The 23109-nt window shown below is 41.0% G+C and overlaps 1 protein-coding gene across 3 annotated transcripts in view; it reads right to left on the reverse strand.

Moving 5' to 3' along the window:
* NXPE3 (neurexophilin and PC-esterase domain family member 3) overlaps positions 1-22775 on the reverse strand; it is a 42773-nt gene extending 19998 nt beyond the window's left edge. The window contains exons 1-3 of one of the 3 annotated variants that reach the window (XM_047099732.1): positions 22667-22775; positions 15804-16092; positions 560-1314 (exon numbers count right to left, since the gene is read on the reverse strand). In XM_047099732.1, the coding sequence (XP_046955688.1) occupies positions 560-1314; positions 15804-15896 (848 nt within the window). In that variant the 5' untranslated portion in view covers positions 15897-16092; positions 22667-22775. Of the gene's footprint in view, positions 1-559; positions 1315-6182; positions 6226-15803; positions 16093-19495; positions 19752-22666 lie in introns of those variants that run through there. The other 2 variants (XM_047099733.1, XM_047099734.1) reach the window with 2 other exon arrangements.
* Positions 22776-23109: the final 334 nt, after the last annotated feature.

Below are 23109 nucleotides of genomic sequence, written 5' to 3' on the forward strand. Positions count from 1 at the left end.
TTTTAGCTTATTAGACATGAAGATAAAACAGTGTCCTGACTACAAGACTTCTTGTCACCCTGTTCTTGGGCGATGTTTTTCATCTGTTCTGTGAATAAGTGATCTTTCTTATATAGTTATCCATGTGCTATGTAGTTCTGAAGTAAAACATAAATCTGAGGGTAAAAGGTCTTTAATTTGAACTAGAAGAAGCTCTAAGCTTCACTTTCTAAAAACTATTCACAAGGGGGCACTGGCTGGCTCAGTCACTGGAGCATGCAACTCTGGATCTTGGGGTTGTGGGTTTGAGCCCCACGTTGGGTGTACAGATCCCTTAAACATTTTTAAAAATCTAAAAATACTTTAAAATAAATAAATAAAAATAAAAACTATTCACAAAATATAAATATTTATTTATTTTCCTATTCGCTACTTCTCCCAAATAGGGCCAACTTCAGAAAGTTATATGAAGCAAACAACCAAAACAAGAAAGTCTTCTAAATGGGATGATGTCACCTAATTGAGACAAAAACAGTGGAAAAGGACCTTAAAATTATCCCCTGGAACAAGAAACACCTACCTCTGGAAGAAAGCGGTCTCTGCAGCAGTTAGGAGGCCCTTCAGGTATCCACCTTTGAAATGGTTAATTCTGCTACTGCAAGGGAGCTTCTTTGGTTTGAAGCAGAACCAGGGCTCTCCAGTGTAGACATCTGTAAAGTTACACAGGGGAAGACTCCCAGGAAGACACACATTGCACTCAGTGGTTTCAGAAATTCTTCCTGAACGGAAGAGACTCTTGAAATAGACTCTGTGTGGTTTCTCTTCCTGTAGGCGCTGAAGAACTCTGATCCCCTCAGTGGGGTGGACCAGAGATATGGACACTTTAACTTTGCCTGGCCAGAGCAGAGTAAAGAAGACCTTGTAAAACCCATTCTGGTAGTCTACCACTCTGCCCACAGCCCCTGCCTGCAGCTTAGGGGAGTGGATCCTGGCCTGCAGGTAGTCTCCACCATACTTCTTGGGCTTTCTTTGAAAATCCTGCACATGAACCAGCACTTCTAGCTGGCTTCCCACCTTGAAGAAGGCTGCGGAGTTCAAGATAACAAAGTAGCTGGAAGAAGGGTCAGTGCTCTTCACAAAGGGGACTGGACCCACATCAGGCACCTGCCACTGTAAGGCAGCCAGCAGGGAGTCCTCCTCCGTGCGCTCCCGGCTGGACAGAGTCTGATGCTCATAGCCACAGTAAGGATTCCGGCTAATTCTTGTCATCTGGGAGGAAACAAACTGTCCACTGCTGTCGATGAATGTGGCTGAAACAGTCTCATGGTCCAAGTACTGAAGACAGAAACATAAAAACAGAAACCACAGCTATAATAAATTTCCTTATATCAGCCAAATATATCTCTGCTTCAGTTTAATTTTAATAAAACTACTTGGTATGACATTGTCTCAAAACCCAGAGCTTACTAGTTTAACAGGGCTATCTTATTATAACACAGTGACATCAGGATGAGGAATAAAGTCATAAAGAGATCTCCACACTGTGGATCTCACCTCTGGGAGCTCACAATCAAGTTCCTTTAATAAATATCAGACTTCCAGCAAAACAAGAAGAAAAGGAATCATTTTGAAATATAATAGAGCATTCTGTTCTTCTTAACAAGGCCTGCCCCCAAGAGAAACTATTTTACCAGAGCCTAATCTATTGGGGTTTTATCAGAACTTAACCAAACTGGGGTAGGGAACATACCCAGCTCCAGCCCATTCTAACCATCTATCCAACTTAAAGAGTGTTGGGGGAGGACTGAGAAGCACTTTTGAGGTTCACAGCCCCATACCAAAGGCTCCCTAAAGGACTGAGAGTCACTCATAGGACTATAAATCACTTCACCTCCCTCACACCTCATCACTAAAAACTTATTTATCAGAGTTTCCTTTACCCAGTACATCATGTCCAGCTTTCAACAAAAAATTGTAAGACATATTAAAAGACAAAACACATAGTCTGAAAACACAAATAAGGCATCAGAACCAGACTCAGCTATGGCAGAGTTGTTGGAATAATCAGACCAGTAATTTAAAACAAGTATGATTATTTGACAATAAATTATATACAAAAAATTTTAAATAAAAAAATAAAACAAGTATAATTAATATCTATAAGGCCTCTAAGGGAAAAAGCAGACAACATGAAAGAACAGATAGGCACTGTAAAGACAGAGATAGAAACTCCCAGAAAGAATCAAAAAGAAATGGCAGACAGCTGAGAGGATTTTTAGGGAGAGAAAATACTCTGTATAACGCTATAATGATGGACAGTTATCATTACACATTTGTCTAAACCTGTAGAATATACAAAACCAACAGAGAATCCTAAGGTAAACTATGGACCTTGGGTGATGATATGTCAAGGTAGGTTTATCCTTGGTTAAAAAATGTACCATTCTGGGGCACCTGGGGGGCGCAGTCAGTTAAGCACCTGACTCTTAATTTTGACTCAGGTGATGATCTCCCGGTTGGTAAGATCCACCCCTCACTGACAGCGTGTGGAACATGCTTGGCTTCCTCCCTCTCCTCTCTCTCTCTCTCTCTCTCTCTCTCTCTCTCTCTCTCTCTGCCCCTGCCCACGCTCACATTCTCTCTACATAAATAAATAAATAAATAAATAAATAAATAAATAAATAAACAAACAAACTTAAAAAACAAAATGTTTACTGTTCTGGTGAGTGACATAATAATGGGAGAGGCTCAACAATAGCCAAATTATGGAAAGAGCCTAAATGTCCATCAACTGATGAATGGATAAAGAAATTGTGGTTTATATACACAACGGAATAGTACGTGGCAATGAGAAAGAATGAAATATGGCCTTCTGTAGCAACGTGGATGGAACTGGAGAGTGTGATGCTAAGTGAAATAAGCCATACAGAGAAAGACAGATACCATATGGTTTCACTCTTATGTGGATCCTGAGAAACTTAACAGGAACCCATGGGGGAGGGGAAGGAAAAAAAAAAAAAAAAAAGACGTTAGAGTGGGAGAGAGCCAAAGCATAAGAGACTGTTAAAAACTGAGAACAAACTGAGGGTTGATGGGGGGTGGGAGGGAGGGGAGGGTGGGTGATGGGTATTGAGGAGGGCACCTTTTGGGATGAGCACTGGGTGTTGTATGGAAACCAATTTGACAATAAATTTCATATATTGAAAAAAAAATAATAATGGGAGAGGCTAAGCATGTAAAGGGGTGAAGAGTATGTGGGAAATCTCTGTCATCTTCCTACAATGTAAGCCCTGACAATCATTTCTTTCTATTTTGTCATGCAAGTGCCTGACTTCAATTCCACTTCAAAGACAGCTATCTCAGAAAAACACACTGGCAGTCAAATGACTAGATAAAGAGCCAGGCTACCACCTCCCACACAAGGCTCCTTTGCTTTAGAGATCTTGGTTGATTTAGATAACTGACCATTCCCTGTGCTTTAAACTCCCACTCTTATGTTTTAAATTCACCAATAAAGAATGAACCTGTGAAACCCCATGCCCCTACCCATGGACCCCAAAAACAGCAGAACCCCAAGCCCACACTCTTTTCTTTCTCTACCCATGACCTCACTGTGTGACCCCAGGTGTGTTGTATACCCTCCAGGACCCATGAATAATAAATCCTGTTGTTTTTCAAAGTGTCCTGCTGGCAGTCATAATAAGAACCATGAGGACCAGTCCAGAACAGTGGTAATCAAGAGGCTGAAACTAACAGAAAAACATTTCTGGTCAATTTTGCTTTAAACCTGCCAGAGACTCATTTTAGACCTAAAGACACCTGCAGATTAAAAGTAAGGGGGTGGAGAAACACCTATCATGCAAATGGGTGTCAAAAGAATAGAAAATCCAGTCCTAGTAGCAATACTTATATTGGACAAACCAGACTTTTTTGTTCTTGTATTGTTTTTATATTGCTTTGGTACAGGGTAGTGTTCCCTCTATTCCATTATTCATAAGATTTTGATAAAGATTTCCATTAATTATTATTGTTTTTAATGATTGGTAGATTTCACCAATGAAACTAGGTGGTTTTGAGCTTTTCAGTGCTGGGAGATTTTTTTATTCCTAATTCAACCTCCATTTTTGTTATTGGTCTAAGAAGATTTCCCGCCTCTTGGATTCAAGATTCATGATTCAATCTTCGTAACTTCCACATTTTTTAGGAATTATCTGGAGTTTTTTCTTCTAAGTTATCTGATTTTTTAGTTTATAATTGTTTATAGTAATCTGTTATCACACTATTGATTTCTGTGGTTATCTGTTGTATTGTTTTCTCTTCCATTTCTCATTTTGGTTTTTGAGTCCTCTTTTTTCTTAGCTAATGTAATTAAGAAAATTGCCAACTTTGTTCATTTTTTGGAAAAATTGGTCATTACTTTCGATGTTATTATTTATTCCGGTCTCTTATTTATTCCTGATTTTTCTTTATTATTTCCTTCCTCTACTAAATTTCAGCTAAGTTTCTTTTTTCTAGTTCCTTGTGGTGTAATGTTGTTTATTTCAATTTTTTTTCCTAATATGAGCATTTATAGCATAAAATTCACTCATCTGCTTTTGCTGCATCCTACAGGTTTTGGAAGGTTGTGTTTTTTTTCCTTTTGTTTCGAGACATATTTTGATTTGCCATTTAATTTCTTGTTGGGCCAATTGCTTGTGCAGTAGCGTGTTAATATTTACATATTAAAATTTAGTATTTACGTTGTAGATTTTGGGGGGTTGCTTAGGTGGCTCAGTCGATTAAGCATCTGACTTTGGCTCAGGTCATGATCTCGCAGTTTGTGGGTTCAAGCCCCATGTCCGACTCTGCTGACAGCTCAGAGCCTGGAGCCTACTTCAGATTCTGTTTCTCCCTCCCTCTCTGCCCCTCCCCCACTCACATTCTGTCTTTCTCTCTCTCTGTCTCTCTCTGTCTCTCTCTCAAAAATAAACATTAAAAAAAAGAAGAAATACATTGTAGATTTTTCAGCTTTGTTTCATTATTAATCTTTAGTTTGTACCACTGTGGTTGGAAAATATACTTGGTATGATTTTAGTCTTCTTAAAATTGTAATGTTTGTTATGTCTCTTTTTATGTTATTTAACCAGAGGATTCTTCTGTGTGTGTACTTGAAGAAAATGCTATTCTATTTTTCTTGGATGGAATGTTTTATATATATCTTTTAGAGCCATGTATTCTAAAATATGCTTCAAGTAAAAATGTTCTTGTTGAAAAAAATAACTTTAAGAGGCTACTCATTTAAAATAAAGTGTATCAGGGGCATCCGGGTGGCTCAGTCAGTTAAGTGTCCTATTCTTGATCTCAGCTCAGGTCTTGATCTCAGGGTTGTAAGTTCAAGCCCTGCATTGGCTCTGTGCTGAGCATGAAGCCTATTTGATAAATAAAATAAAATAAACAAAACAAAACAAGACAAAATAAAGCATATCAGAGGGGAGATGGGTGAGAGCGTGGGTGAAACAAGTGAAAGGGATTAAGAGAACATTTATGATGATGAGTTCTGAGTAATGATGTATAGAATTGTTGAATCACTATGTTGTACACATAATATAACTAATACACTAATTAAAACTAGTATAACACCGTATGCCAGCTATACTAAATTAAAATTTAAAAATAATAAAAAAAATTCTGCTTTAAACATAAAAGTTCTCTTAAAAAAGTCTTCAGGGGACACTTGGCTGGCTCAATGTAGAGCCTCAAGCTCCCCACCTATGCCAAACAAACTCCTCAAGCTCCCCACCTATGCCAAAACACTTCAAAATCTTATACATGGCAGGGGCACCTGGGTGATTCAGTCAGTTAAATGTTCTACTCTTGACTTTGGCTCAGGTCATGATCTCACAATTCGTGGGATCAAGCCCCATATCAGGCTCTAGGGTTCTCTCTCTCTCTCTCTCTCTCTCTCCCTCTCTCTCTGTCCCTTCCTGCGTGTGCTCTCTCTCTCTCTCAAAATAAATAAACAATAAAAATAACTTATACATGGTAAAAAATAATCCCATACAAGGTAAAAATAACCCCAAAATATATAAGGGATTTTTAATCCTTTAGAGTTCTCAGACTCTGTATTTTTTTCCCTTTCATTCTACACTTACATACAGACATTTTCAGTTGAAAAGATTTCATTAGGAGCCTTTATTTTAAAGGAGAACATGGTAGGGGGGTACCTGGGTGGCTCAGTCAGTTGAGCATCCAACTTCAGCTCAGATCATGATCTCATGGTTTGTGAGTTCGAGCCCCGTGTTGGGTTCTGTGCTGACAGCTCAGAGACTGGAGCCTGCTTTGGATCCTGTGTGTCCCTCTCTCTGCCCCTCCCCTGCTCACACTCTGTCTCTCTCTCAAAATTAAACATTTTAAAAAATAAGAAAGAAAGAAAGAAAGAAAGAAAGAAAGAAAGAAAGAAAGAAGAACATGGTGTTATTTGTTAATTTTAAAAAGTAATGGAGGAAAACAAAAATGACTTTGAAATTTTTCCCTTAGCAGAGTTGACATCAGCATGGTAACAGCCTGATACATTACTTCTTTTTGTCCCCCTTTCAACAGTGAATTAGGCATTCATCCACAAACAAAAATGCCTTTATGGGAGTTGTGGGAAACAGCACCATATGCCAGGAATCCAGAAGTCTCGCCCATATGTGCATCTGGTAATAGGCAGACAGACCTCAGCACAGGCTGCCAGTGAACTTACACCAACCCAGCTCGGCCACAGTTGGGAGGAAAACCTCAAGAGTACTGACCTGGGCAGATCCCAGTGAATGAGGAAGAACCTGTGGAAATCCAGCATTCCCTAGAGGAGATGCTAGTATGCCACTGGTGATGTAGTGGAGGGGTTAACAGGAACTCTGCCAGTGCTTCCCCTCCCCCAACACAACACAGTGCAGAGGCTGAACTATCTTCCAAGAGGGAAAAGGAGAGTGGTGAGTTAATGCTCAGCCACCCTTGCTGAATGGGATGCTGCTAAAAAAAAAAAACCATTTCTCTCTAGCAGCACCCAGAGTACTGAGTCTAGTAGGAGGGAGGAGATCAGGAAAAAGGCAAATAAGAATATCAAAGGGCATTGAAAGGATGCAGGTCCTGCTAACTGCTGAGGACTTTAGCAGAAAGTCTGTCCACAAGCCTATGGGAGAATCTCACCTGACAATCTCCCCACCAAACCCATGAGGCACCCCCAACACCCTGAGTGCTAAACTCACACCTCCCCCAATTCTGCCATCAGCTCTTCGCATACCCTTCCACGTGAAGTGGAAAGTGTAAGTTTGATAAATGAGTGTTATCAGAAAAATAAACTAGTATCTCTGGGCAAAGAAGAAACCAGAAAGCTGAGTTACAGTGCCACCTTCTGGAAAACAAAAGAAATTAAGAGCGGCTAGCCTACTGGGTTGTAAGAATCAGAAGAGAGAAAAGCTTAGGAATTATGCCATATGAAGAAGGAAAAATGTGGGGAAGGTGTATCCATATAAGAGTGGAGAAAACCCCAGATATCATAGGACCAACAAACAATTTACCCCATCTGAAGGCAGATAGTATAAATTTGAGGAAGTGTCTGCTACTTTAAATGTAAAAGCAGCAATGCAAATCTACAGGAACATGAAAAATCAAGGAAATACATTATCACCAAAAGATAACAATAATCTTCCAATAACCTAGCTCAAAGGCACAGAATTTAACACCATCTGATAAAGAATTTAAGGAAACTCAACAAACTGTAAGAAAACCCAGATAATTCAACAAAATAAGAAATCTACAGAGAGAAATCATAAAAAAGAAGCAAACAAAAATTCAATGAATGCAATGAAAAATTCAACAGAAAGCATCTACAGTAGAGCATCTCAAATGGAAAACAGAATAAGCGAACTGGAAAATTAAACTTTAAAATAACCCAATCAGAAATGGACGAAAAAAAAAGAATGAAAAAGAACACAGACAGCTTACATGATCTATAGAATGATATTAAATGTACAAATATTAGAATAATTGGGATTTGAGAAAGAACAGAGAGTGAAAAGGGGTCAGAAAGTTTACTTAAAAAGATAATAGCTGCCAATTTTCCAAGTTATATGACCAAGTTCACAAAGCTAATAGATCACCCTAATATCTCAATGCAAAAAGACCTTCTCCATGACACAATATAATAAAACTGTCAAAAAACCGAGAATCCTGAAAGCAGCCTGAAGAAAAGACTATAATCTGCAAAGGAACACCCATTTGGCTATCAGCAGATTTCTCAACAGAAACCCTACAGACATATTCAAAGTGTTGAAAGAAAATAACTGCCAGCCAAAAATACTGTATCAGGGAAAGTTAGCTTTCAGATATGAAGAAGAAATAAAGACTTTCCCAGACAAACAAAAGCTGAGGGAGTTCATCACCACTACATCAGCCTTACAAGAAATGCTGAAAAGAGTTTTTCAAGCTGAAATGAAAAGATACTAATTGGTGACATGAGAACATATGAAAGTATACAACATAATAGTAAAAATAAATATACAGTCAAAATTAGAAAACTCTAATTCTATAATAGAATAGTGTGTTAGCCACTTAACTACAGCATTAAAGTTAAATGGAAAAAGCATTAAAAGTAACTATAGCTACTGTAATTTAATGAACACACAATATAAAAAAGGTAAATTGTGACATCAAAAATATAAAGGGAGAGAGTACAAGGGTGGAGCTTTGTATACTACTGAAGTTAAGTTGCTGTAAGCTTAAAATGGACTGCTTTATTGAAGAGATATTTTATGTAAGTTCCATGGTACTCACAAAGCAACACCATAGAGAAGATTCACAAGAGAAAGAAAGGAAAAACAGAGCATACCACCATAGAAAAACACCAATTTACAAAAGAAGGCAGAAACATAGGAAAAAAGAAACTATGAAAACACAAAACATTCAGAAAGCACTTAATAAGATGGCATGGTAAGCCTTTACATATCAATAAATACTCTAAATATAAGTAGATTAAATTCACCAGGCAACAGGCAAATAGTAGCTGAATACATTAAAAAAAAAAAAAAAAAGACCCAACTATAGGCAGCCTACAAGATACTCCAGATTTAAAGACACACATAGGCTGAAAGCAAAGGGATAAAAAAAGATAGTCCATATAAGTAGAAACTAAAAGAAAGAGAGAGTGGCTACACTTATATCAGACAAAATAGACTTTAAGCCAAAAACAGTAACAAGAGACAAAAAAGGTCATTATATAATGATAAAGAGGTGAATTCATCAAGAAGATAAAACAATTATAAACATACACCGACTCAACATCAGAACGCCTAAATATATTAATCAAATTCTAACAGAACTACAGGGAGAAAGAGAAAACAATAAAATAATAGTAGGGGACTTCAATATTCCACTCTCAGCAATGGACAGATCATCCAGACAGAAAATCAACAAGGAAACATTGGACTTGAACCATACATACATTAGATTAAATGGACCTAACAGACATTTATAAAGCAATCCCTATCAAAATTCCAATGGCATTTTTAATAAAAAGTAGAAAAAACAGAGTTTGTATAGAACCATAAAAGACCCCAAATAGAGCAATCCTAAGAAACAAGAACAAAGCTGAAGGTATCACACTTCCTGATTTCAAACTACACTACAGAGTTATAGTAATCAAAACAGGGGCACCTGGGTGGCTCAGCTGGTTAAGCGACTGACTCCTGATTTCGGCTTAGGTCATGATCTCATGGTTCATGGGATACAGCCCCACACTGGGCTCCACGGTGAACATAAAGACTGCTTGGGATTCTCTCTCCCCTCTCTCTCTCTGCCCCTCCCCCAGCTTGTGCACTCTCTCTCTCTCTCTGAAAATAAATGAACAAGCATTTAAAAAAACGGTATGGTACTGGCATAAATACAGAATAGAATCAAGTGTCCAGAAATAAACCCTCACATATATGATCAACTAAATTTTTAAAAGTAATCTCTATGCCCGATGTAGGGCTCAAACTCATGACCCAAGATCAAGAGTCACATGCTCTACTGACAGAGCCAGCCAAGCAACCCTGGGATCAACTAATACTTGACAAGAGAGCCCAAATACTTAACGGGGAAAACAGTCTCTTCAACAAATGGTGTTGGAAAAACTATAATCACATGCAGACAAATGAAACTAATCCGTATCTTACACCACTCAAAATGGATTAAAGACTATGTTATACATGTCTTTGATATGTATATGATATTATGAAATCCTACGGTCATAATCATATTGCAATATATAAGTGTATCAAATCTACACACTGTATACCTTAAACTTACATGTTATATGTCAACTATATCTCAATAAAAAGAAAGAAAAAATTTCCCTTACCTACTGATTACCTATTAGGAAATATTCCAGCCTCCCTCTCTTTTCAAGTTGTTGTAAGGATATAACAAACCATTAACGCATGCTCACAACACCCCCTCTTCTCCTTGCTACCCTTTTCCTCTCTTCCTTTCCACTCTTACTCTTGTTCCTTGGGCAGCCACCCCAGCTATTCAAGAGCAGCCAATGTCAGGATACAAAATCAATAGACAGATATCCATTGCATTTCTATACACTAACAATGAAGCAACAGAAAGAGAAATTAGGAAAACAATCCCATTTATAATTGCACCAAAAATAATAAAAATACTTAGAAATAAACTTAACCAGGGAGGTGAAAGATGTACTCTGAAAACTATAAAACACTGATGAAAGAAACCGAAGTCCACACAAACACATGGAAAGATACTCCACGCTCATGGATTGGGAGAACAAATATTGTTAAAAGGTTCATACTACCCAAAGCAGTCTATGGATTTAATGCAATCCCTATCAAATACCAACAGTATTTTCACAGAACTAGAAGAAATAATCCTAAAATTTGTACGGAACCACAAAAGATGCTGAATAGCCAATGCAATCTTGAAAAAAAAAGAACAAAACTGGAGATAGCACAATCCCAGATTTCAAGATAGACTGCAAACAAAGTAATCAAAACAGTATGGTACTAGCACAAAAACAGACACATAGATCAACAGAACAGAACAGAGAGCCCAGAGATAAACCCACGATTACTTGGCCAATTAATCTATGACAAAGATGGCAAGAATATGCAATGGGAAAAAGTCTCTTCAACAAATGATGCTGGGAAAACTGGACAGCTACATGCAAAAGAATGAATCTTCTTACACCACACACAAAAATAAACTCAAAATGGATGAAAGACCTAAATGTAAGACAGGAAGCCATCAAAATTCTAAAAGAGAGCACGGGCAGTAATTCCTCTTAAATTGGCCATAGCAACATTCTTCTAGATACATCTCCCAAGGTAAGGTAAACAAAAGCGCATGTAAACAACTGGGAATATATCAAAATAAAAAGCTTCTGCACAGCAAAGGAAAACAATCAATAAAACAAAAGGACAACCTACAGAATGGGAGGAGATATTTGCAAATGACAAATCTAATAAAGGGTTACTACCAAAAATATATAAAGAATTTATACAACTGAACACACAAAAAAACAAATAATCCAACTTAAAAGTAGACAGAAGACATGAACAGACATTTTTCCAAAGAAGGCATACAGATGGTCAACAGACACATGAAAAAGATCCTCAACATCACTCATTATCAGGGAAATGCAAATCAAAACCATGATGAGATATGCCCTCATACCTGTCAGAATGGCGAAAATCAATAACAGAAGAGACAACAAGCATTGGCAAGGATGTGAACAAAAAGGAACCCTTGTGCACTGTTGGTAGGAATGCAAACTGGTGCAGCCACTGTGGAAAACAGTAAGGAGGTTTCCTCAAAAAGTTAAAAATGGAATTACCATATGATCCAGTAATTGCACTATTGGGTATTCACCTAAAGAAAATGAAAACACTAATGTGAGAAAATATATGCACCACTATTATGTTTACTATAGCATTATTTACAATAGCCAACATATAGAAGCAACCCAAGTGTCCAAATAAAGAAAAATGAAGAAAGAAGAGATGGTGTGTATGCGTGTGTGTAATGGAATATTACTCAGCCATAGGAAGAATGAAATCTTGCCATTTGCAACAACATAGATGAATCCAGAAGGTATAATGCTAAGTGAAAGTCAGTCAGAGAAAGACAAAAACCCTATGAATTCACTCATATGTGAAATTTAAGAAACAAAACAAAGAAAGAAAAAAAAACAAGCAAAAAAAACAGACACTTAAATATAGAGGACAAACTGGTGGTTACCAGAAGAGAGCTGGGGAGGAGGGGAGGGGGATGAATGAAATAAGTGAAGGGGATTAAGAGAACACTTACTGGGATGAGTACTGAATAATGCACAGAATTGGTGAATCACTATATTCTTCACTTGATACTAATATAACAATGTATGTTAATTATACTGGATTTTTTTTTTTTTAAAGACCAGCTGATTGACCCAAGCAGCCTAATCCAAGAATCACCAGATACTTGGGGCTGAGCCATGTGAATTTTTTTTTTTTTCAACGTTTATTTATTTTTGGGACAGAGAGAGACAGAGCATGAACGGGGGAGGGGCAGAGAGAGAGGGAGACACAGAACCGGAAACAGGCTCCAGGCTCTGAGCCATCAGCCCAGAGCCCGACGCGGGGCTCGAACTCCCGGACCGCGAGATCGTGACCTGGCTGAAGTCGGACGCTTAACCGACTGCGCCACCCAGGCGCCCCAGTGAATTTTTTTTTTTAAGTAAGCTTCACACCCAGCACAGAGCCCAACACAGGGCTGCAACTCATGACCCTGAGATCAAGATCTGAGCTGAGATCAAGAGTCAGATGCCTAACTGACTGAGCCACCCAGGTGCCCCAAATAGTCCTTAATATTAAAGCCAGCCAGAATCAGGTTTCTTGCAGCCAAAAGTCCTAATAAACTGGTATTGTTTTTATAATCAGAAAAAACTATATATATGTATATATATCAATGAATAGAAGGAAAAAACAAATAAATAAATGCAGGCCATGCTCAATGAGAGCTTATCAGAGAAATAATGATTCCCTCTACAATCTTTAGCTGGATATTGCTATATACACTTTATGTGATATTTTTACTTAAAACTGAGTGTGTACTTTTTAGAAAATGCTGAGATACTCTAATTGCATGAAAAGTATAGTCAGGACCAAGATGCATAGGATGGAAAGGGGATTAAGGGAGGGCAGGCTGCCAAGCTTCAGAGGCTTTCCCACTCCTCATCCCCACCCCAAGCTTCTTTGTCAGTTCTCATCACAGTAATAAATTGAACAGTTTAAAAGCCATGACAATATTTTCATCTGGGACAAGATGACTCTTCAGACAGGGAAAATGTTTTACTGAACTCCAACAAAAGACCTATTTGCTATTTGCAAGGTAAAAATTGTCTTAATCATTGATTACTGCTATCTCCCCTCCCTTAGGGCTGAGTTTGTGTTTGTGTAGATAATTAGAGCTGTTAGTTACCATTCAGTCCAGAAGTTTTCAAGAACTAAAGCTGGACTATTATGGGAATTTTCTCACATTCCTTCCTGACTGTCATATTAATGATGTGGGACTCTGGCCTGCCCTCTCAAATCTCTGTCCCTTCTCCTGTCTCCTCACTGAACCTAGACCCATACAAGGTTTTCTCTATTTGTATACCCCGGCTGTTGAATGTGGTAAAACACACACACACACACACACACACACACACACTCACAAAACCAGTGAAGGTGAGTGCCATGCACACCTCTGGTCTTGAAAAGTTACTGCCCCTGTCTATCTCCCAACCCTGTTCTCCAAGGCCCTACACACAAACCTGTTGGGCAGCACTCTCCTCCTTCCACCCTCCACCTCCTCTACGGGCAAGAACTGCTTCAATGTCTTACCCTCCAGCAGTGAATGTATCTACATTGCCAACTACCATGATATTTTTCCTTCTTAGCTCAGAGAAAGGAGCACAGCTCTCCCTACATACTTAATACTGCAAGAACAACAAGAACAAGAGAGACACAATATACCGTGTCTCTCATCCTACAAAGTTATATGCTCCACTTGTGTTCTAGATCCCATTATCTCCTCTCCTTGGCCCATTAATCCTTCTCCCCACACCCCCCAGTTTTATTTTTTTAATAAATGTTTATTTATTTTTGAGAGTGTGAGCCAGAGAGGGATGGCGCGGGGAGGGGTGGTAGGGACACAGGATCCAAAGCAGACTCCTCACAGACAACAGAGTGTCTGAAGTGGGGCTTGAACTCACAAACCATGAGATCATGACCCAAGCCAAAGTCGGATACTTAACTGAGCCACCTAGGCGCCCCTCCCCTCCAGCTTCTTAATTATCACTTTCCCCTCAAATTCAAATTCCTTAGACTTCAACTTCCAGCCAAGATAAAAAAACAGTAAGATTTACCCTTCCACCTGAAATAACCTTTTTTTTTTTTTAAAAGTCCAAAATAGGGGCGCCTGGGTGGCGCAGTCGGTTAAGCATCCGACTTCAGCCAGGTCACGATCTCGCGGTCCGTGAGTTCGAGCCCCGCGTCAGGCTCTGGGCTGATGGCTCGGAGCCTGGAGCCTGTTTCCGATTCTGTGTCTCCCTCTCTCTCTGCCCCTCCCCCGTTCATGCTCTGTTTCTCTCTGTCCCAAAAATAAATAAAAACGTGGAAGAAAAAATAAATAAATAAATAAATAATTAAAAAAAAAAAAAAGTCCAAAATATATGAAACAATGGTTTTCCAGACACTGGACATCAGACAACAAATGACAAAGATGCCTGAAAGGAAATACAGGGGGTGATCCTTTGCTTGCACCCTTGAAAGCATTTCCAGGCTGCATCATGGAGAGCAGAACCCAAGTGGGGCCTGGCCAACTGCTCAAGTTGAAGAGATGTGGCCGAGTCTTGAAAGACCAAGGTGAATCCACAGGACAGAGTGACAGGAGGAGACGTACAGAGTGAGAGAGAGAGAGAGAGAGAGATCTTGGGAGATCTACAGAGGGTCCCACTTGCGTACTTGGCAGAGTACTGGAGGGCACAAGTGCATGATGAAACTCCTGGAGGCGGAATAAAAAAACCACTTGAAAGCATGAAAGACAACAGTAATCTGAGCTCCCACAGGGCCCGAATGTTTGGGGACACAGACATTCAATCTGTAGCAAAACCCAATAAGCAGAGAAACACCATAATTACGTTGGACCTGAGAAGTACCACAAGCCAACAAGACAGACAGCAGCATCTTATACAGAATCACTCCATAAATTTTGGTGTCCTATGAATCTGTGCAGTGAGTGGCAGAGTGGGGGAGGGAGATACTGCTAAGTTCCTTCGCAGTGCCAGGCAGTTGAGGGGGTTCAGGAAGACACAGTCTCTGCCCTTGTGTGATAGTCTTCAGAACAGACTCATCAACTCCCTCCTCTGAGACACTTCAGCTCTTTGCTGGGAGTCCGCTAAAAGGTCCCCTCCTTGAGTAAGCTTTCCTTCATCTCTCTAAACTGCTACAGAGTAAACTGCTTTCCTATCTTTATAGTACTGTTCACAATTTCAAACTATCATTTATTATTACTGTATGATTATGACTACTCATTATTTTCTCCTGTGCACACTGAGAATATGAGCTCCATAAGTGAAGAAACCATGTCTGTCATCTTCATCACTGTACCTTTTGTGACAACACAGGATATAACCACTGAAGGGACCCAAACCCTTACTGAGAAAATGAAAACAAAAGCTATGGCCTGGGTAAGTTTTCTGATGACCAACATTTCCCAGGCTACTTAGCCCCAAACCCTTAATTTGGTTCCCTTAGTCATGAAGGAGTATACGACGTACTCACCTCCACCTGAGTAACATTGATGACCAACACCACCACCATCAGCACTGCAAGCAGGCAGCAGAAAAGCCGTAGTTTGAAGAAATTGATCCACATTGTCTGGCTGTGTCTTGATCACCCATGGCTGACGCCAGGCTACCTCCACTCCTCAAAACTCCATTTCCTTGTTCTTCTGAGCTGCAGATAAGCTTTTAGTTTAATTTGCTTCTTTTCTGCTAGTATCACAAAGAGTTCTTTGTACAGAGGAGAGGCTGGGGTTGATTTAAGAAGCACATTTTTCTTCAAGGGACTCCTTCAAAGAGGGGAGATGAGAACACAAATTACCAACTGCAAAGGTCTCGGGTGGGGTAAGAGGAAGGACATGACATTTCTTCTTCCTTAACCTTCTCAAAGGCCCAGAGTCATGAGGAGAAAGCAAAGAGCCAGAGCACAGTGAGATCTGTTCCATATCCAGACAACTTGCTCAAACCCAACCCCAGGCTTCCATATAAATACAGTGATAGTTGTCCTGCAACCTATTTAGGTTTTAACTTTTTAAAAAGGCAAAGAAGAATGTCTTCAAACTCTTAGAGGTAGAAAATTAAAGTAACTGTTCAACTTCTAGAGGTCTAAGTAAATAAAATCCCTCCCCTTCTCTTATAGTTCAAGTCATATAACATTCCTAAAGTAACTGTGTTTGAAGAGCATTAGGAGGAAACCTTGTGATTTTAGGAGGAGATCTGGGATACTGTGCAAACCATCCCGACTTCGAGAAAACAGTGCTGTCCCTCTGCATGGCAGGGGATAGGAAATGCCCTTTGGATTTCCAGCTCTCTCAGCGCAGATGTGGAACTGGTCCTCCCTCAGCTGAGTAACGGCACAGAAAGGAAGACACTTGCCCTGAAGATGCAGGAGAGAAAAACTAAGCCCAACAATTAAGAGGACACCCAAATCATCATCATAAATGCTAGAGGTGGAGGATGTCAGAGCCTGCTGCTCCTAATTGTTCTCCCACACAAGGAATTCAAAATGCTCCCCTCCCCCAGTTGTTATTTTTTTTTTAATTTTTTTTTCAACGTTTATTTATTTTTGGGACAGAGAGAGACACAGCATGAACGGGGGAGGGGCAGAGAGAGAGGGAGACACAGAATCGGAAACAGGCTCCAGGCTCTGAGCCATCAGCCCAGAGCCTGACGCAGGGCTCGAACTCACGGACCGCGAGATCGTGACCTGGCTGAAGTCGGACGTTTAATCGACTGCGCCACCCAGGCGCCCCTCCCAGTTGTTATTTTGATATAGGTAAGCAGAAAAAGTACTCATATTTTATTCCTAGCGAGACTTTCCAAGGAGGACCAGAGCGCAGGGTGGAGAAGGCAAGGTGAAAGGGTGCATAACTGCCGTGGGAGGATCTGGGAACACTTCGCTGCACCAGCACTCCCTTTAGCTCTGTATGGGGTCTGGCATGCCCCGCCACCCCCTCACTCTTCCACTCCACCTATCCAATGCATTCCCATGCGCAGGGACCACAACAACTCTTCCTCACCTGCGCTTCATAAAGGAGACAGGGCTAAGCTATTCTAGCATGCTCTCCATCCTCTGAACTCCCACAGCACTCTCTTCTCATTTCACTTCTCAGTGATTTCACTTCTCTGTATTTGTAGTTCTTGTCCCCATGACAAGACTATACCAATTATGATTACATTAAAAAACAAAACAAAACAAAAAACAAGGGCCCCTGAGTGTCTCAGTCAGTTGAGTGTCTGACTTCGGCTCAGGTCATGATCTCACGGTCTGTGAGTTCGAGCCCCGCGTGGGGCTCTGTGCTGACAGCTCAGAGCCTGGGGCCTGCTTCGGATTCTGTGTCTCCCTCTCTCTCTGCCCCTCCCTGGCTCGGCACTCTGTCTCTCTATCAAAAATAAACAAACATTAAAGAAAAAGTTTTTAAACACAAACCAGAAACCATGTATCAGAGAAAAAGCTGCTTCGTAATAACAATATATCATACTTCCTTGATTCCCTCACAGGACGTCTTCCCTTACGTGATATATGTGGATTCAACCATCCATGCCACAAATAATTATGGAAGCCTGTTCTGTACCACACACTGTACTAGGCGCCAGAAATTCTCAGGGAAAAGCTAACACTCATATTAGGGAAGAGGTGGTTTCCCTCCTAAATTGAGTTAGAACAGATCCAGCACTCCTGACCACCTCTACAGGGATACCACACACCGAACCACGTGATGAGCCCTCAACACCACCCCTCTCCAACACCAAGGCACCCACTCACCTCAAAGTGCCTGTAAATTCTGGGAAGGAATAGCAGTGAAATAGAAGAAATAACTGTCAACAGGGCACACTGCTCCTCTATAGAAACCCTTCTCGAGGAGTTGGCCATAAAAATCATAGGTTTCTCTTATGCCCAGAGAGGGAAAAGGCCAAAGATGACACTCCACAGAAATTCAGCAGCACCATAGGAAGCATAGTCTGTGTACTGTGGAAACGCCAGCAGTTTAGACAATGTGTTATTCAGAGCCAGTTAGCAGCAGCACAGTGGCAGCCAGTGGTGGAGAAGGACGGCAAGGGCAGCAGACCCCAGAGCTACAGGGACCACAGGGACACAGGTAGCAATGCAAATATGCAAGAAGCCCCTCACAGCCAGGGACTTAAACTGAAAGTCATTCCTGGAAGGTCATGCCAAGAAAAGACCTGACTTCCCGCCATGAGCAAGTACAGCACTGAGATGTGAGAGACTCATCTGTACATCTAAGCAAATGTGGTCTGAGGAGCACTGAGACCTCTCTTTAGAAAGACACATAATATTAGGGGCGCCTGGGTGGCTCGGTCGGTTAAGCATCTGACTTGATATTGGATCAGGTCATCATCTCAGGGTCGTGAGATTGAGTCCTGTGTTGGGCTCTGTGCTGACAGTGAGGACCCTGCTTGGGATTCTCTCTCCTCTCTTTCTGCTCCTCCCGTGCTCATGCTCCCTCTCTCTCAAAATAAATAAATAAACATTTTAAAAAGACATATATTAAAATATTGATAGGTGTCACCTCTCAGCAGTTTCTGTTTTTCTCCTTCATCTTTATCTCGATGTCTTAATTTTTTGCCAGGAAACAAAAATCACAAATATAAAGAAAAAAAGTGGGTTTCTAAAAGTAATAAAGATAAGCCATAAGGAGAAACAGAATATTAAAGCAAATATAGGAAAACAACTCAAGCTAAAATGAAAAATTTCAGGGGTGCCTGAGTGGCTCAGTTTGGTAAGCTTCTGACTTTGGCTCAGGTCATGATCTCACAGTTCTTGAGTTCAAGCCCTGCATCAGACTCTGCACTCACAAGCTCAGAGCCTGGAGCCTGCTTCAGATTGTGTCTCCCTCTCTCTCTGCCCCTCCCTGGCTTGTGCGCACTCTCTCTCTCTCAAAAATAAACACTTAAAATATAATAAATAAATAAATAAACAAACAAACAAACAAAATGAAAAATTTCAAAGTGAAAAGAAGAAATGTTTAACAGTTCTCTGCTATTTTCCTACCAATATAAAACCTAGGCATTATAACAAGAAAGCTGTTTGCCAAGACAGCAGAACAATATCATTTGGTATCTCAAATTGCCTTAGAACTGAATAAAAACAAAAGTGCTAGATGGGAATGACTCTAAGAAAAAGTTTCCTAGATCAACCGAAAATAAACTATATTATTGAATGTAATTTACCTTTTTCTTTTTTGAAATCTCCAATTCCCAAGAAGAGATGCTTATTACAACTAAGAAATTAGAGTTTACATCTAACTTTTCTTCCAGTGTGAAGTCCTGCATTCAAGCAATCACGACAATAGCCCTTATTCTCTTCTTGCCACATTCAAAGCATAGGTTGATGTTTTTTCATTTTTATACCATTCTTCCTGCTCCAGCAGAGATAAGCACATGATATATAGGTTAAAGATACTGAACGTAAAGGAAAACGTATTTGAAATCAAGAGTATAATTTTCTACTGAGATGCACATAGATTTCAGTACAACATAGTAGGAGAAACATTTCCTTTACTACTCATAAAAAACCGTAACTGGATGTTTACATATATGAACTTAAACACGGCAAATCACTCCCAGAGCTGAGCTGAAGGTCAAAACTTTATAAATAGCAATATAACTGAAAAAGAAAAGATAAAATCTTCCTATGTTATTTTTCTTAAAGACTAGAATAACCATGTACTTCAACAATCCATCCTACCTACAGAAAACAAGCGTGTCCAGACAGATCTAAAAGTTATGATTACTTCATGAGGAATTTAAACTTGAGTGGTCTTGTTTTCAAATCCTTCTGATCTGTCAGTCCACCCCTTACTCATGTTTCATATTCATGTTCAAAGGACAAGCAAAAAGTAAAATTTGTGGTCTGTTGAGTCTCTTTCTCTAAAGTTGATTGAGACTACTTGCCAGCCAATCTAACTTTTTTATGGTCCATCACAACAACCCTAGACTGTCATTACCTACTGGACCTCCCACCCTCTTTCATAAGAGAATTACAAAGTGATTGCTTACATCACTTGGAATTACAGTTGTCAGTAACATCAATGAGATAGTTGAGCTAGTACTTTGAAGAGAAAATCAAGCAGTAAACCCATCCTCTAGGGAACTAAAGTTCTTAGACAACCATTTCACAAAGACAATGTATTAGAGGATAACCACACATCCAATTTCTGGCACACGCCCCATCCTAAATACTCTGAACTGCTATCCACATTTATATAATTGTGCTTTTCAGACCAAGTGTCTAGAATTTCAATTTAGAAAACACAGACCCCTACATGAGACAAATGACAGATTTATAAGGAATATTCCCAAACTTAAATACTTATATATCAAACTTTCCAAATTGCAGCTATATAACTCATAAATATACAGAACAAACTGGTGGTTGCCGGAGGGAAATGGGGGGATGGGAAAAATAGGTGAGGAGGATGAAAAGGTACAAACTTCCAGTTACCAAATAAATAAGTTATGGGGATGCAAATATAGCACAGGGAATATAGTGAATAATTTTGTAATAGCTTTGTATGGTGACAGATGGTAACTACGTTGATCATGCTGATCATTTCATAATGTACATAAATGTCAAATCACTGTGACATACACCTGAAACTAATATAATATTGTATATCAACTATACTTCAAAAAATAAATAACAAAGAGCAGCTATGTTTCATAGGGGACTGAGTAAGACCTTGAAACTTAACGGGCCAGGATCTAGAGAAAGAACTGGAGACCTATCCAAGACCGTGAAAATGATGGATCACCAAACAAGGTCAACTCCTGGACAAAGATGAAGCACAGCAGAAGTCTGCAGGACTTGGTTCCTCTGATTCTAGTTCCCTTTCATGTACCCTCATCTCACACACCCGAAGTGCTGACTCACCTAGGCCTTCCTTGCCCTTCCACCAAAGCAGCACCCCATGCTTCCATGGAGGGGAGGGGTTGAGAAGTAAACAAACCAGTTAACTAAGTCACAGAGTATTAAGTGCTATGAGAAAATATAAAGCACATTAATAGGCTGTGTTCTTTAACCTTGCATGCCCCTTAATATCATCGTGTAAGCTTTTAACAACGCCAATGACTAGACTAGACTCAGAATCAGACTACACTGAATAGGAATCTGTGGGAGCAAGTCCCAAGAAACAGCTTTTTAAAAGAGGTCTCCAAATATTATAATATTTAATCATAATATATAGCCAAATAGGGGAACCACTAGTATGCGGTGCCCAGGGGTGTTACTCCTATCATTCAGTCAGGGATGGCATTTCCAAAATAATCTCTGAATTGTAACCTACACTGTCCCCTCAGGACAATCCGAATCCAGGGCAATAGGGACAGCCGACCTCACTTCAGTTTCCTTTCCTTCGTTTCCTTTCTCAGTAACAAATAACAGCACTGTATCAGGCCAGAGATTGTCAAGGAGAGAAGAGAACTAAGCACAGTCAAAGAAAAGCAGAACCCAAACACCATGGAGGAATAATAGTGTGTTGCTGTCTACACTGCATGGAATCAGACAATTAATGATCGGGGTCTGGGAGTCCCGCCAGCTTCAAGCACACCCTGATGTTCCAAATGATAACCACAGTGAGGAGGGGGAAGGCCCACTGAGCAGTGTGATTCTTCATCTTTAGGAAATACGGCAACAATCCTCCTTTAAATAATGAAAAGAAAGGAAAATTTTACACACAATTACACACAAAATTCACATAAATCCTGACTGAGAATGCCCCTGACCACCACCCTGGTGGCCTCTGATCAAACGGATCCAGGCCAGGGTTTCCACATCACACCTTGCAAAGTCACACTCTTCTCTCCCCATTCGATCTGAATCTGATGTCCCAAAGCGTCAGCTGAGTAATGCCAGAAGAGTCCAAAGTGTGAGAACATCGCCAGGCAAGTGGCAGCTGGGGCCCACAGCAGCAACGAAACCGGAGATTGGGGAATAAGGAGAGAGGCGTCGCAAAATGGACCGCACTGGGTTAGGGAGGGGTCTTTGGCAGCTGCACCTGCCGGCGTTGCAGCACGTGCAGAAAACTGAGGACCGAGATGCTCGCGCCAGCCCCGCCCCTCCCTACCGGGACCTGCAGCGACTCGGGCAACTCAGGTCCGAGGCTGCCGGGGTTGCAGCTCTGCCCCCTCCAACGGCCAGAGTCTCCCCTTTCTGGCTCCAGTGCCCCCGGTCGCGATCCCCTTGTCTGAGCTCCTCTGCACCAGGCCAGGGACTCAGGGGCTGTCGCGCGCGGAGTAAGGGGCTTCGCAGACGAGAGGCGCACGCGAGGAGCCAGGCAATGGGTCGCTTGAGCGGCAAGGACCCAGCCGGCGCCCGCGTACAACCCGCAGTCCCGCACTCACCTCCAGGCCCAGCTGCTCTCCTTGCGCTCTCCCGCCGCCTGGCATAGGGACGCCCCGATCTGTAGCCGCTGCGCCAGACCGCCCGGCCCCTGCTTCCTGGCCCCGCTACGTCGCCTCACCCCCAACTCCCGGCTACGATTGGTCGAATCCCGGGAGGGGCGGGCCCAGGACGCTGACTGACAGCCGCGGGTGCCGAGCGCGAACCTCTGAGCCGCGAGGCGAGGAAGCGTTGGAATCCCGGCTCCTGCGTGCAGGAGGGGGGGTCGCCTCGCTGCACCGCTGTGACCTGAACTCTCGGGACCGGCTCCTCTCGCCTTCGAACACCAAGGTTTCCTACGGGTAATCGGTTTCAAGCCTTTTTTTCTTGTCAGCGAAAGTGACCAAACCGGAGAAGCCCCTACTTGGGCCATCTTTCCTGTCGGTGGCGAAATTTATTGTTTCCT

Source organism: Lynx rufus, unplaced genomic scaffold, assembly GCF_022079265.1.
Source record: "Lynx rufus isolate CCGP_SWC_20201006 ecotype Redwood Valley unplaced genomic scaffold, mLynRuf1.p SCAF_5, whole genome shotgun sequence".
In the NCBI taxonomy this organism is placed as follows: domain Eukaryota; kingdom Metazoa; phylum Chordata; class Mammalia; order Carnivora; family Felidae; genus Lynx; species Lynx rufus.